This window comes from Nicotiana tabacum, chromosome 3 (assembly GCF_000715075.1).
Source record: "Nicotiana tabacum cultivar K326 chromosome 3, ASM71507v2, whole genome shotgun sequence".
In the NCBI taxonomy this organism is placed as follows: domain Eukaryota; kingdom Viridiplantae; phylum Streptophyta; class Magnoliopsida; order Solanales; family Solanaceae; genus Nicotiana; species Nicotiana tabacum.
The window spans coordinates 59,279,947-59,294,261 of NC_134082.1; the positions used below are offsets into that span (position 1 = coordinate 59,279,947).

Sequence of the window (14,315 nt, forward strand, 5' to 3'; positions counted from 1 at the left end):
AACACCAAAAGTTAAAGGTAATTAAATCAAAAATGTTATCAAATTTAAGGCTAAAGAAACGTTGGTTATCAAAGTCAAAGAAACTTTTCATAGCTATTAAGTCTAACGGTCAGATAAGATCAACTTTGGTGAGATTAAACGTTATAAAAAATAACTGATTTTGATAGCAAGGGGTAAATACGAGTCAGCCTACTTATAGTAAGGGCATATTTGGAATGAAAGTTAAATGAAGGGCAAATTTAGTATATTTTCTATCAATTCACTAACAATAAGGATATGTTGGGATTTAATATTAAATAAAAACAAAATTACTCTCCTTCTCATAGTTAGAGGAATATTTTTGGCCCTTTTCCATATTGTTTTAATCAATGGCTGCATCGGGCGCACAAACGTGGATACTGGATACCCACGAAAGCTCGTCATATATTCTCTCTCTTTGAATCTTCAGCAGTGCACAGAAGCAATGTCTTCCCGGGATAGCAAGAAACCCTCTAGGCAGCCGTCGACCGGCCGCGCCGCCGCCGCCGGTATCCGAACACTATCTGATCTGAACCGTCCTTCTGGACACGATTCAGACAGCGACTCTGATAATCCCCAAGAATACTACACTGGTGGTGAAAAGAGGCATTCATTTTTCTCAAAACCCTAGCTCTTCTATTTTATCCTATCCTCTCATTTATTACCTACTAATTGCTGTTTCGTATTCGCAAATTGCTTGTTAGTTGTTACCTAGCTGAGTATTAACTTCTGGATTTTATACATTTCTTGTAATTTACAAGAATTTTAGTTGAAAAGTCTTTATTCATCTACTTGATTTGTTATACGTGTCAAATTTTGCCGTTTATATGAAACTGATAGCATTTTCTTTGCTAGACTTGGAGGGCCTTTTGCCGCCTTTCTGTGCAATTTTATATTCCGTTTTCGCGTTAGAAGGTGCTTTTGGGAAAATAAATTGAATTTCTAGTTGGAGGTGTTAGTACTAATTATCCAGTTGTTAGAACTGAGCTGGTGATTCCGTCGTTTCTATCTGCTTTAAATTGATTTTCCTGATCATTTTGTTATGGGGTGGGGGGTGAGGAATTCACAGTAGGAAAGTCAGAGAAAGACGAGAGTGAGTGAGTGAGAGTTCTTTGTTAAGGCAATGTTATATTCCGAATCATTTTCCAGTGTTAAGGTTGAGTATAAAAATTAGTGACATATGTTGTTTTGGTAAGACATATTGCTGTTATATACTAATTTTATAAAGAGGAGAATAGAGTATGATGATACTGTTGATATTTTTTAGCATTCAATGTTTGACAATAATGTCCAAGTGACATGGATTAAGAATTAGGATATTTGTAAAAGAAAATGACTCCTGCTCATGAGCAGGAACGTCATTTTCTCCATTTTGATGAAAATATTTTCTGGGAGAAGACATTTTCCACAAGTTAAAATAATCACACACAAGACCATGATTTCCTCAAAAAAAGAAAACGGGAATTTTTTTTTCCATAAAAAGGTTTTCGTCATAAATCACACCTGACGCTTCGGGTTCTCTTTTTTAAGATCTGCAACAATACCAGAAAGAAGTTAATTAATTGATCTTAGCAAATTCAATTTTCTTAAGCATCCATTTCTATTCTTATGCTGCCCAAACTTTCGTTCTTTTTGACCTAATCACACTATAATTGATATGATACTTATAAACGTCATGATCTTCAAATATTTTCTTTTATTTCTACTTGCTCTATAGCTTATGTGGTACTTCTATTTCCATTTAGTTTGCATAGATGATAAGCGATACGCATTAATATCTAATGGGCAAGTTTCTCCTACTTCCAAAAGTGCATATTCATTGTCCATGGCAGTGCTATCTAGGTTGTTCTAGTCCTAGCTTGATTTCACTATAATAGTTGAATGATATTCCTAATCGTTTATTAGAAATAGCTTTTGTTATTGAGGTAGTTGAGTATTTCTATGTGACAATTCACGAGTCCAAGTATGTGTGGGTTAAGCGCACGCCACGAGTTCGAACGCTGCTATCGACAAAAGTCTGGTATTTAAGTGGAGAAGAGTAGATGGGAGGGCACATTAACCAATTTTTTTAAACATTCACGATACCGAGTATATAGTCATGTTTGTTATCTTGTGTCCATTGACGTTTTTCTTTACGTTGTGACTATATTCTGAAAATAATTGATTTGAATCAATAAAATTTGAAAGATTACATAGAACTGCTGAATGCCATGAAGCAATCTCTTCCCCTAACTGTGGCTATATTTTTTGTTTGCAGTGGAATGCTTGTTCAAGACCCTTCAAAGCAGAATGATGTGGACTCCATCTTTGATCGAGCTAGACAAATGGGTGCAATGCAAGGTCCTTTGGAAAGTATCCGTCCTAGTTCAAGCTCAAGAAGCTTTAGTGGAACTGGGAGAACGCTTGCAGGGGAGACAGTACCTGCACCAGCTCCTCAACCTCCTGAGTCCATTGTACATAACATTATCTTCTGGAGAAATGGTTTTACTGTAAATGGTGGTCCTTTGAGGAGATTGGATGATCCTGAAAATGCATCTTTTCTGGAGGTAAGTGAGAATGAAAACAAAGCCATGAAAAAGGCCAAAGATTGCCCGACACTGTGGCTGGATCCTTCTAAGTCTAATGCGTAATAGGCCCAACTAAATAGTCCATTTTCTCCATTATCCTTCCACTGTTGAGAATTAAGCATCCATCAATTCATGTTGCCTCTTTGTCCTTTTTCATACATGGATCCTTCATTTGTTTGCATACCCTTGTCGAATAGGTGTGACATGCATATGGGTGATTTGTGCAGATTCTTCATAATACTCTAAAAATTAGCGAAAAAACTGCTAGTCCCGTATTTGGATACTCATGTATACCCCTATCAAATACGTACCTGTAAATAAGTCCATGCAGCATAGCTTTTGTCTTCAAACCTCGCATTTGTAGTAGATCATGGAGGTTGCTACTCTACTTTGTTTGAAGTTTGAAACTTAGCTGGAAGATGGTTGAGTTTTAATTTGCCTTATGGTTATCTAATATCTACTTCCAAAGACTTTCCCACTTGTTTCTCTGAGTTCTTCACTGTTCTTTTGTACATTTCTCGTATTTGATGACCAAGTTTCAGTTAGAGATGATTTTAGTTTCACAATGTCATGGTGTGCCTCATTTGCAGAGTATTGGGAAGTCCGAATGTCCAAGAGAGCTGGCACCTGCAGATAGTAGGTCCCAGGTGCATTGCAACCTCATAAGAAGGGATGAGAACTTCTCTGTAAGTATTGAATGTTCACCCCTAAATTGCACCTTTTCTCTTATCTTCTCTTTTCACGCAACAATTATTATAAAGAAATAAAAATAGAGGCAGAAAGATAACAGAGGAAAAAATATGAAGCAAACACAAATATGAGACGTGAGTCTATCATTTAGTGACATTGTACATTATCAGATGTGATTGATTTTCAGACGTGGGAGCAAAACCGTCACGAAATATAATTCTGTTTTCTGCTATCTCCTAGAAATGGTACTTGTAAATGCCATCACCTTATATCCTCTATGAGCACCCTTTAACTCCCTAACTCAACTCCTCTCGTTTTCTGTATAGGAGCTCAATAATTGTCTATAAACATGTCCTACATCAGTTGAAGTAAAGCTTACATTTTTTCGCTTCCTCCATGCACTTGCAGGAACCAGAGAAACCTCAAGTTCCATTTCAAGGAGTGGGAAGAACACTCGGCAGCAGCTCAACTGCAGGAACTTCGGAACTATCTGCCTCTGCCCCTATCAACACCCAAACACCTTCTACTTTCCTTGTGGATGAATCATTGCCATCAACCTCACTTCAACTTAGACTCGCTGATGGAACCCGCATAGTTGCACCCTTCAATTACCATCATACAGTTGGTGATATTCGTGCCTTCATCGATGCTTCAAGGCCCAGTGCTACAGGGGATTACCAACTACAGACAGTTGGTTTTCCTCCTAAAATCCTTAGTGATCCAAGCCAAACAATTGAGCAAGCAGGCTTGGCCAATTCAGTTGTTATGCAGAAGTTGTGATCACCTCACAGAAAACTGTCATTGTCATTTGCTACTCACATACTGGTTGCAAAACCTTTTTCTATTTTTCTTTGGATAAACAGAGACCTACTATATCTTAGTTAAGCTAGAGAAAATATACTTGTATTGTGATAGTTGCTGATTTTGTATCTTTTAGATCCAACTTTCACAAGAATGTGGGATAGTTTTAAGACGTCGCATGAAGTGGGATAGTTTTAAGATGTCACATATATGTACTTTATACACTGCCTATGTTGCTCTGTTCGTCTTGTCTAAAGACAGCTGCTTTTTTGGAAATGAATCAAAATGGTTTTTGTGCGGTTTGTAGTGATCATGAGCTTTAACAGGTCACAAAGTGATTTATTGGTGAGTTGATTGAGACAAATGGCGCAGGCTGGGTTTGAATTCCAGTAAAATGGTACTTGCTTGGTTTCCTGGTAAAGATGTTGGTAAAGTATGAGGATCAGCTTCTTCAACTTTAACGGTGTCTGTGAGGTGACGAGGGATATAGGTGGGCCTGAATGGAGATTCAGTCTTATCTTTTTTTATTCTTCTTCATCTTCTTCTTCTTCACTTCTGACTTCTTACTTCTTACGCGATTGTTCTACTTCCTCCTCTGGCCCTCAAAGATGGGAGAAATTTAAAAATAGACAGATTTACATGTGGTCAATAAAAAATAGCCACAATTTCAAAAGTAATTTAAATTTAGTCACTTTTCATGTAAAGATAAATTTGAACGAAAACACTGTTCAAAATTCGGAAAATACTCCAACATAATATATTGGAGTTTCAGCATAAGTATACTGGAACTCCAACATATTATAATGAAGTTCCAACATAAGTATACTGTAACTCTAGCATAATATACTGGAGTTCCAGTATAATATATCGGTCCAATATAATATGTTGGAAGTTCATACACATGTGCTCCAATCTCCAGTATATTATGCTGGAACTTTTCGGGTGTTGGACTCCAGCATAGTATGCTGGAAGTTCATACACAGGTGCACCGATCTCCAGTATATTATGTTGGACCAATCTTTGTTGCAGCAAAATAATGGTTATTTTTCAATAACTTTGCAAACGCTGACTATTTTTGAATGACCAGTCCGAAAACTGGCTAGTCCGTGCTATTTTACCCTCAAAGATGATATTTTACACATTCGCCAGTTGGCAAAAGCAATAGCTACAACCTCTTAACAATATCAACTTTGGGTTTGGGTTTCATTTATGGGAACGATGTTCAAATGAATACCTAAAGTTCATTTTCCTTGTCAAAAAAAAAAAAAAAATGAATACCTAAAGTTATTTTGAAAAATGGTAATAGAAGTTCAGGAAATTTTCCAAGGACGCTAGAATATTGTTCTGAAGTTTCACTCACAATCCTGGAGTTTTACTTACAGAAGTTTGAAATTCATGATACATTCTTGGAGTTTGACTTCCAACAGTTCAACTCATATAAGTTTAAAACTCACTGTCTTGGTGTTTCACTTGCAAAAGTTCAAACTCCAAAGAAAATTTCTAAAGTTGCCGTGGGCCGTGGCTATGTTTCAACTATTTGCCCATTTTTAAGCTCTAGCTACTATTTTTCAACTACTTTGTATGCGTTGGTTTTATAGTCCGTTTGGCCAAGCTGCAAAAATCAGCTTATTTTGAAAAGTGCTTTTTTTTAAAAGTATTTTTCTCAAAAGTACTTTTAGTGAGAAGCAAATTTGTGTTTGACTAATTAGTTTGAAAAACACTTCTGAGCAGCGATTAGTGTTTGGCCAAGCTTTAAAAAACTGTTTTTAAGTGTATTTTTCTCAAAAGTGCTTCTCAAAAAAGTGCTTTTAAAGAGAAGCTACTTTTTTCTGCTTCTCCAAAACTGCTTCTGCTTCTCCTCAAAAGCATTTTTTTTCCTTCCAGAAGCTTGGCCAAACACTTCAATTTTTGGCCAAAAGTGCTTTTGGCAAAAAAAAAGCACTTTTGGCCAAAAATAAGCTTGGCCAAACAGGCTATTATTCCAATTAACACTGCCTAAAAGTGGCAATCTAGTATCATTTTTACCGCTTCGATTTATGAATTGGGTCACTCATGATTTCCTCAGTAAAGGCAGTAATCTAGCGGATGAATTATAGAAATATCGGTGCCACTATTTATTTTTTGACCCCGCTTATCCCGTGATAAGTGTTACTCTAGCTCGCCCTATGGTCACTACTTTTGACCTTGACCTTAAAAGTTAGCTCATAAGGCAAACGGAGGTAAAAATTCAAGAGTGACCATTTTCAAGGTCATTTGTTATAATTTTCACTTTCCAGTAATGTAGCCGAGCTCAATTGAGCCTGAGAACATTTTCAACGTTCGATTAGCTAACAGATTTGGGCTTATCCATTTTGTAGCTTGCTAAAGCAAACGGGAGAAATTCAAAAATAGCCAGATTTACAAGTGGTCATTCAAAAATAGTCACATTTTCAAAAGTAATCGAAATTTAGCCATTTTTTATGTAAAGATAAATCTGAATGAAAATACTGTTCAAAATCCGGAAAATACTCCAGTATATTATACTGGAGCTCCAGCATAAGTATACTGGAATTCTAGCATGTCATACTGGAGTTCCAGCAGAAATATACTGGAACTCCAACATAATATAATGTAGTTCCAGCATAAGTATACCGGAACTCCAGCATAATATACTAGAGTTCCATCAAAGTATATCGGTCCAATATAATATGCTGGAAGTTCATACACATGTGCTCGAATCTCCAGTATATTATGCTGGAACTTTCCGCGTGTTGGAGTTCCAGCATAATATGCTGGAAGTTCATATACAGGTGCACAGAACTCCAGTATATTATGTTGGACCGGTCTTTGTTGCAGCAAATTAGTGTCTATGTTTCAACGACTTGACAAACGCTGACTATTTTTGAATGACCAGTCCGAAAACTGGCTAGCCCGTGCTATTTTTACAGAGCAAACTGGTGGGGGAAGTGCACAGTTAGCCACTAATAACACATGTATTTACTTTTAAACCATTGTTTAAAGTGTCTTTAGTCTTTAGCCACTGCTTTAATAAACTTTAACTGCCCGGACAAAAATACCCTTCTGCTCATGTCCTTAACTTTTGAACTTAACTTTAGGACTACATGTCCTTAACTTTTGAACTTGTAACTCTAAGTTCAGGATATCAGGACTACATATGATGACCCACCATGTCATCATGCCACATAGGCGCCATTTGACATATATTAATGTCATGTGGAAGCTTACATAAGAAGAAGGCTAGCATTTGTGAGAAGATTCTAGAGAGGTATGAACATTTCCTTAGGAAGAACCTAGATCCTTATGGATTTGCTAGGAAAGTCCTTGGAATCTTCTAGGCTTGTAGAGAATTTTAGAAAAAGCTCTTATCTTGTAAATATCAAGGACTTGTGTAATAATTAATATTTACACACTAGCCCCTAGGAGACTAGTATATAAAGGGGGTCATTCATTTGCAATTCATCAAGCAAACAATTCAAGTTCTCTCTAATATAAAGTTTCCTTTAACAATTCTCTTGTGTTCTTTCTTCCATTCTCTTAGCGATCTTGAGTGTAGTAAGGCTGACTTGACATAGCTAGAACGTGAGCAAGTTGTGCAAGATCGTGAGCGAGTTGTCAAGTACCGCACGTGTACTTAGTTAACAACTAAGGACGTGACAATATGGTATCAGAGCGAAAGTTTCAACTAAGGGAATGACGAACGACGGAGAAATTAACGTTGCCAACACCCAAGACAACGTCATCCAAGATGTTGCTGGCAAGAGTGGCCGTAGCAAAAAGAGGAATGCCACCAACAAGAGCCAGGAGGTGCCACCTGAGGTTGTGTCAAACGAAGGGCTTACATCCCAAGAACCATCTGCCACTGAGGTGAGCGAGGATGAAGTGGAGGTCCTTCCAAAGGATGTCTCGCTCGGTAAAGAGTGGGTGATAAAGATGAACGCGGGGATGGATGCCGTGGAGATCTTTGGCCAACGCTTGGGGAAGGTGGAAGGCACCCTTAACGTTCTTGAGGGGCACACTCTTGAAGAGATTGAGAGTATCCAAAATGACTTGGAGGGACGTACATAGATGGAACTAAGGCAAACCATCACTGCCTTAGAGTGCAGACTCATGGAGGCTTTGAGTACTATCGATGCTATGAAGGCAAAGATAGAGTCACTCGAGGAGCATGTTAATGTTGGCATGACCAAGGTGGCCAATAATGTTGTGGTGACGAGGGAGGCCAAGATCGAGGCTCCCAAACCCCCGATGTTCCAAGGTGTTCGTGATGCACAAGAAGTGGAAAACTTCCTTTGGCACTTGGAGAACTACTTCAGGCATGACAAAGTGAGGGAAGACGAGGCCAAGATCAACACTGCGGTATTGTACCTCTCAGAGACTGCCATGCTATGGTGGAGAAGGAAGATGACCGACGTGGATAAAGGTGTTATGTACTATTAGCACATGGGATTAGTTCAAAGAGGAGTTCAAGCGACAGTTCTTTCCAAACAATGTCTTGTACGAGGCAAGGCACAAGTTTAGGGAATTGAAGCAAACATGCAGCATACATAATTATGTTAAGGAGTTCACTACCCTTATGCTTCAAATCCCCAACCTGACCAATGATGACTTGTTGTTCCACTTCATGGACGGGTTGCAAAATTGGGCTAAGCAAGAGTTGCAACACCGACAAGTCATTGATATAGACCAAGCCATAGTGGATGCCGAATCATTGATGGATTTAAGGCATGACAAACACGACAAAGGCAATGACAAGGAGTCAAAGGTTAACAATGTCAAAGGTGGGGGAGACCGTGGCAAAGTCAAGGAGATACAACAACAATACTCCAAGACTCAAGACTTCAAAAAGTCGAGTGGTCGTTAGGGCTACACCGAGAAGAAGGCGCAGGTCGAGAAGAAGGGATGCTATTTATGCAGAGGGCCACATGGCTTCAGGAATTGTCCTGACCTCAAGAGCCTCAGTGCCATGGTACGTGAGCGGAAGGAGCAGCCACAATGAGAGAGTCCAGGAACCGCACAGTTGGGTATGATCGGATTATGTGGTGCTATCACAAAGCAAGCTATCCAACCTACCGAGAATGGCAATCAATACGTAGATCTCACTATCAACAACAAGCCCGCTCGTGCAATGGTGGATACTGGAGCAACTCATAATTTTATGACTAAGGCTGCCGCAAAGAGACTAGAATTGAAGCTTGCTCCAACCAACTCTCGCGTTAAGACCGTGAATGCCAAGATACAGAATGCTCGTGGGGTAGCTAATGGAGTTGGTGTCAAATTGGGAGCTTGGGAAGGTATGACAAACTTTACCGTAACTGCTATGGATATCTTTGACATCATACTGGGGCAAGAGTTCTTTAGACATTGTCATACTTTAATCGACCCCTACCTCCAACGTGTCTTGGTTATGGAGCGAGAAGGAGCTTGCATGGTACCTACAATGACTATGCCACACGGACAGAGCCAAGCACAACTATCAGCTATGCAGCTTGTCAAGGGGATCAAGAAGGGGGAGTCGACGTTTGTGGCAACCATCACAAGTCTGGAGGAAAACAAGAGTTTTCAAGAGACACTGCCGCCTTGCATAGAGACGCTGCTTGAGGAAAACAAAGATGTCATGCCCGAGGAGTTGCCTAAGCACCTGCCACCTAGGCGAGAGGTGGATCACAAGATTGAGTTGGAGCCAGGGGTTAAGCCACCCACATTTTCCCCATATCGTATGGCACCTCCCGAGCTAGAGGAGCTCAGTAAACAATTGAAGGAGCTGCTAGATGTTGGTCACATTCGCCCATCAAAGGCACCTTTCGGCGCACCAGTATTGTTCCAGAAGAAGAAGGATGGATCGCTGCGTTTGTGCATAGACTACCGAGCACTTAATAAGGTCACCGTGAAGAATAAGTACCCAATCCCGCTCATTGCTGACTTGTTCGATAGACTTGGGCAAGCCAAGTACTTTACCAAGGTGGATCTTCGAAAGGGCTACTACCAGGTTCGCATTGCGGAAGGGGATGAGCCAAAGACAACATGTGTGACGAGATATGGAGCCTTTGAGTGGTTGGTGATGCCCTTCGGCTTAACCAATGCACCAGCCACATTTTGCACCCTTATGAACAAGATCTTCCATCCCTACCTTGATCAGTTCGTGGTAGTCTACCTAGACGACATAGTCATCTACAACAACACCTTGTAGGAGCACATGGAGCACTTAAGAAAGGTTTTCCAAGTCTTGCGAGAGAACGAGCTATACATCAAGAGGGAGAAATGTGAGTTCGCACAATCAAAGGTGCACTTCTTGGGCCATGTCATTAGCAATGGAGAGCTACGCATGGACGAGGCTAAGGTACGTGCTATCCAGGAGTGAGAGGCACCTATAAAGGTAACTGAGTTGAGATCCTTCCTTTGCCTTGTTAACTACTATCATCGGTTCATCAGTGGATACTCAGCAAAGGCCACACCATTGACTGAGTTGTTAAAGAAGAACAAGCCATGGGTTTGGACGGAACATTGTCAAAAGGCATTTGAATTCCTTAAGACAGTTGTAACAGAGGAGCCAGTCTTGGCATTACCTGACTTTGCCAAGACATTTGAGGTGCACACAGATGCCTCAGACTTCGCCATTAGGGGTGTCCTAATGCAGGATACACATCCCATAGCATTTGAAAGCCGCAAGTTAAATGAGACAGAGCGGCGTTACACGGTACAAGAGAAGGAAATGACTGCCATTATGCATTGCCTTCGTACATGGAGACATTATCTGCTCGGGTCGAGGTTTATGGTCAAGACTGATAATGTGGCTACTAGCTACTTTCAGACACAGAAGAAGATCACACCAAATCAGGCTAGGTGGCAGTATTTCTTGGCCGAGTTTGATTATGCGCTGGAGTATAAACCGGGAAAAGGTAATGTTGTAGCTGATGCCTTGAGCCGAAAAGCTGAGCTTGCTGTAATCACTTCAGTGAGATGGGACATTTGGAAGGCTATAAAAGAAAGCATGCAGCATGATCCAGTAGCCAAACAGCTTATCGAGTTAGCCAACAAAGGCAAGACGAGATGGTTTTGGATAGAATACGGCCTACTACTTACCACAGGTCGGCGGGTCTACGTGCCTAAATTTGGAGACATTAGACGACGAATCATAAGGGAGAGTCATGACACAACGTGGGCTGGTCATCCATGTCAACATCGCACTAGGGCCCTGGTTGAGTCAATCTACTATTGGCCACGCATGCGTGATGACATAGAGTGCTATGTGTAGACTTGTCTTGTCTGTCAACAGGACAAGGTTGAACAACAACAACCCGGAGGACTTTTGGAGCCACTACCAGTTCTAGAGCGTCCATGGGAGAGCGTGACTATGGACTTTATCATTTGCCTACCAAAGTCTGACGGTTATGGTACTATTATAGTGGTCGTGGATAGATTTTCCAAATATGCCACCTTCATTCCCGCCTCACCAGGTTGCACAGCTAAGGAAGCCGCCAAGCTATTCTTTAAGAATGTGGTAAAATATTGGGGCTTACCAAGGCATATCATCAGTGATCGAGACCCCCGCTTCACTGGGAACTTTTGGAGAGAGTTGTTCGACATACTTGGTACGGAATTGCACTTTTCTACTAGTTTCCACCCACAGACGGATGGACAAACGGAACGGGTCAATGCCTTACTAGAATTCTACTTGAGGCATTATGTAAGCACGGACCAGAAAGATTGGGCAAGGCTCCTAGACATCGCCCAATTCTAGGGGTGGGCATAAAATCCGAAAAGCCGAATTCTGAACCGGACCGAATTAATTCGGTATTTCGGTTTCGGTTATTTTGGTCTAATTCGGTATTGAAATTTTGGTATTTCGGTATTTCGGTACAGTCCTCGGTATAAAAATTCTAAAATTTTGGTATACCAAAATACCGAAAATCCGATTTTTAAAAGACATTTTCTTATATATTGCCCCAGTCCAGTAGTCCACTGCCCGTCTGCGGTCTGCCCCAACCCATCGCCCTGCCCACTTAAAATAATTTTAATTCCAACAACTGCCCATCACCCCCATCGCCCCAACCCACTCTAAAATAATTTGAATTAGGGCTAATTCATTAGGTTAGGACTTAGGAGTACTGATAGACGACGATAGTCAGACTGAGTACTGTGAGTAGGCGATTAGGGCATTAGGCGATTTCCGAGTTCGATTCGATTCGATTCCTCACTCCTCACAAATTCCGGGCAAACAAAGAGTCGAAGACGCTGCTGCAGCTGTTCCGAGCTCGCTTCGATTTCAATTTTCAAAGGTATGTTTCATTTTTTTTTATACTGATAGATGATAGACTGAAAACTTACCATCAAACATGATTGACCAGTATAATCATTAGATCAGAAGTATGATATGCTGATCTATACACATTCTATCTAATTACTCTAAGGCATAAACATATGAACTGGGATTTCATGATTCTTAAAGGGAAAAAAGAAGAGCAGGGGCATGACCAATCTGAAAATCCAGTAAGACAACTGCAGTAGCACTGGCATATCAGGATTAATGTTTGCTTCACATGAATAACAAGTCACCCTTAGCCACAAGCAACAGGAACGAACTGATTAACATATCTTCTTTTGTTTGTTTGATAAGTACACTATCTTACTAAAATGCAGTTTGTTTTCAGTATTTTGGTTAGCTTTTAGCACTTGATTCTTAGTTCTTAATGGTGTTGCTTTCCTAATCATTTGAGATTATTTGGTGAAAAGAGTATCTAAGCTTGGTTTGTTTTATGCCTATGTTTGGAGTTATCTTTGTTATTGCCTTATTGGTTGGCAAGTACCAGTTCCATGCTCGTAAGACCATGCATGTCTTGTTGCATGCGAATTCAGGCCTTTGTCATGTTCTTGAGATGCTTGTAATAATATTTTTTCGAGTTATATTCTGCTCAATGCTCATGTACAACTTTCGTCTTATGCCAGATCCATTCTTGACGAGTGGCTGTTATTTTATCATCGCCTGTTTTTGAGCAGCATGCAAAACATATTTTTTTTACTATTTTTTAGCAGCATGCGAAATATTACTAGTGTAAATTCACCAGCCTCAATTGGTTCTGACATTGAATTGCAACAATCTGAATGGGTCTTGGTTAAACCGAAACCGTACCGAACTAAAATAAGAAATACCGAACCGTACCAAAATAATTTGGTACGGTATTTGGTATACACAATTGATAAATCGAATACCGAAATACCGAACTGAAATTCTTAAATACCGAACCGAAATACCGAATGCCCACCCCTACCCAATTCTCTTATAACTTGCAGCGGAGTGAGTCCATGGGGCAGACACCATTTGAGCTATCCAAAAGCCAACAACCACAAACTCCACATTCATTACCAGCCGCGTCTTAGGGAAAGAGTTTGAGGGCTTATCATATGGCCAAAGGATGGGAGGATCAACTCGACATTGCTAAGTCATACTTGAATAAGGCAGTTAAGAAGATGAAGAAGTTTGCTGACCGTAAGCGGCGCCCCACAGACTATAGAGTTGGGGACATGGTCATGGTGAGGTTTAACCCAAGACAGTTCAAGGCACTACGGGGCTGCATCAGAATCTGATTCGCAAGTACGAGGGGCCATTTAAGATCGTCGCCAAGGTAGGCAAGATCTCATATAAGCTTGACATGCCATCGTATATTAAGATCTACCTTGTCTTCCATGCCAGCATGCTTAAACCATATCATGAAGATAAGGATGATCCAAGTAGGGGTCAATCAAGTCGAGCGCCAATGACTATCACCGCCTCGCATGATCGGAGATTGAGGCTTATAGATTACCAGGCCAGGCGAAAACAAGGGCAAAAAGCCACCGATATGTTCCTCGTCCATTGGAAAGGGCAATCACCAGAGGAGGCCACATGGGAACGATATGAAGACTTGTGGCAATTCAAAGATAAGATCCGAGAGTTTATGCAGCAGCATTACGCCGCGGTCATCGCAATATTGGGTGGGGGAGAGTGTGTTGACCCGCCATGTCATCATGCCACATAGGCATCATTTGGCATATATTAATGCCATGTGGAAGCTTACATAAGAAGAAGGCTAGCATTTGTGAGAAGATTCTAGAGAGGTATGGACATTTCCTTAGGAAGAACCTAGATCCTTATGGATTTGCTAGGAAAGTCCTTGGAATCTTCTAGGCTTGTAGAGAATTCTAGAAAAAGTCCTTATCTTGTAAATATCAAGGACTTGTGTAATAATTAATATTTACACACTA

The 14,315-nt window shown here is 40.5% G+C and overlaps 1 protein-coding gene across 1 annotated transcript; it reads left to right on the plus strand.

The window, feature by feature from the left end:
- The first annotated feature begins 295 nt into the window (after positions 1 to 295).
- LOC107800232 (plant UBX domain-containing protein 4) lies at positions 296 to 4,386 on the plus strand. The gene is made up of 4 exons (XM_016623384.2): positions 296 to 624; positions 2,276 to 2,564; positions 3,176 to 3,271; positions 3,684 to 4,386. Exons 1-4 carry the CDS (start codon positions 464 to 466, stop codon positions 4,053 to 4,055), a joined length of 918 nt encoding a protein of 305 aa, XP_016478870.1. The 5' UTR covers positions 296 to 463; the 3' UTR covers positions 4,056 to 4,386.
- Positions 4,387 to 14,315: the final 9,929 nt, after the last annotated feature.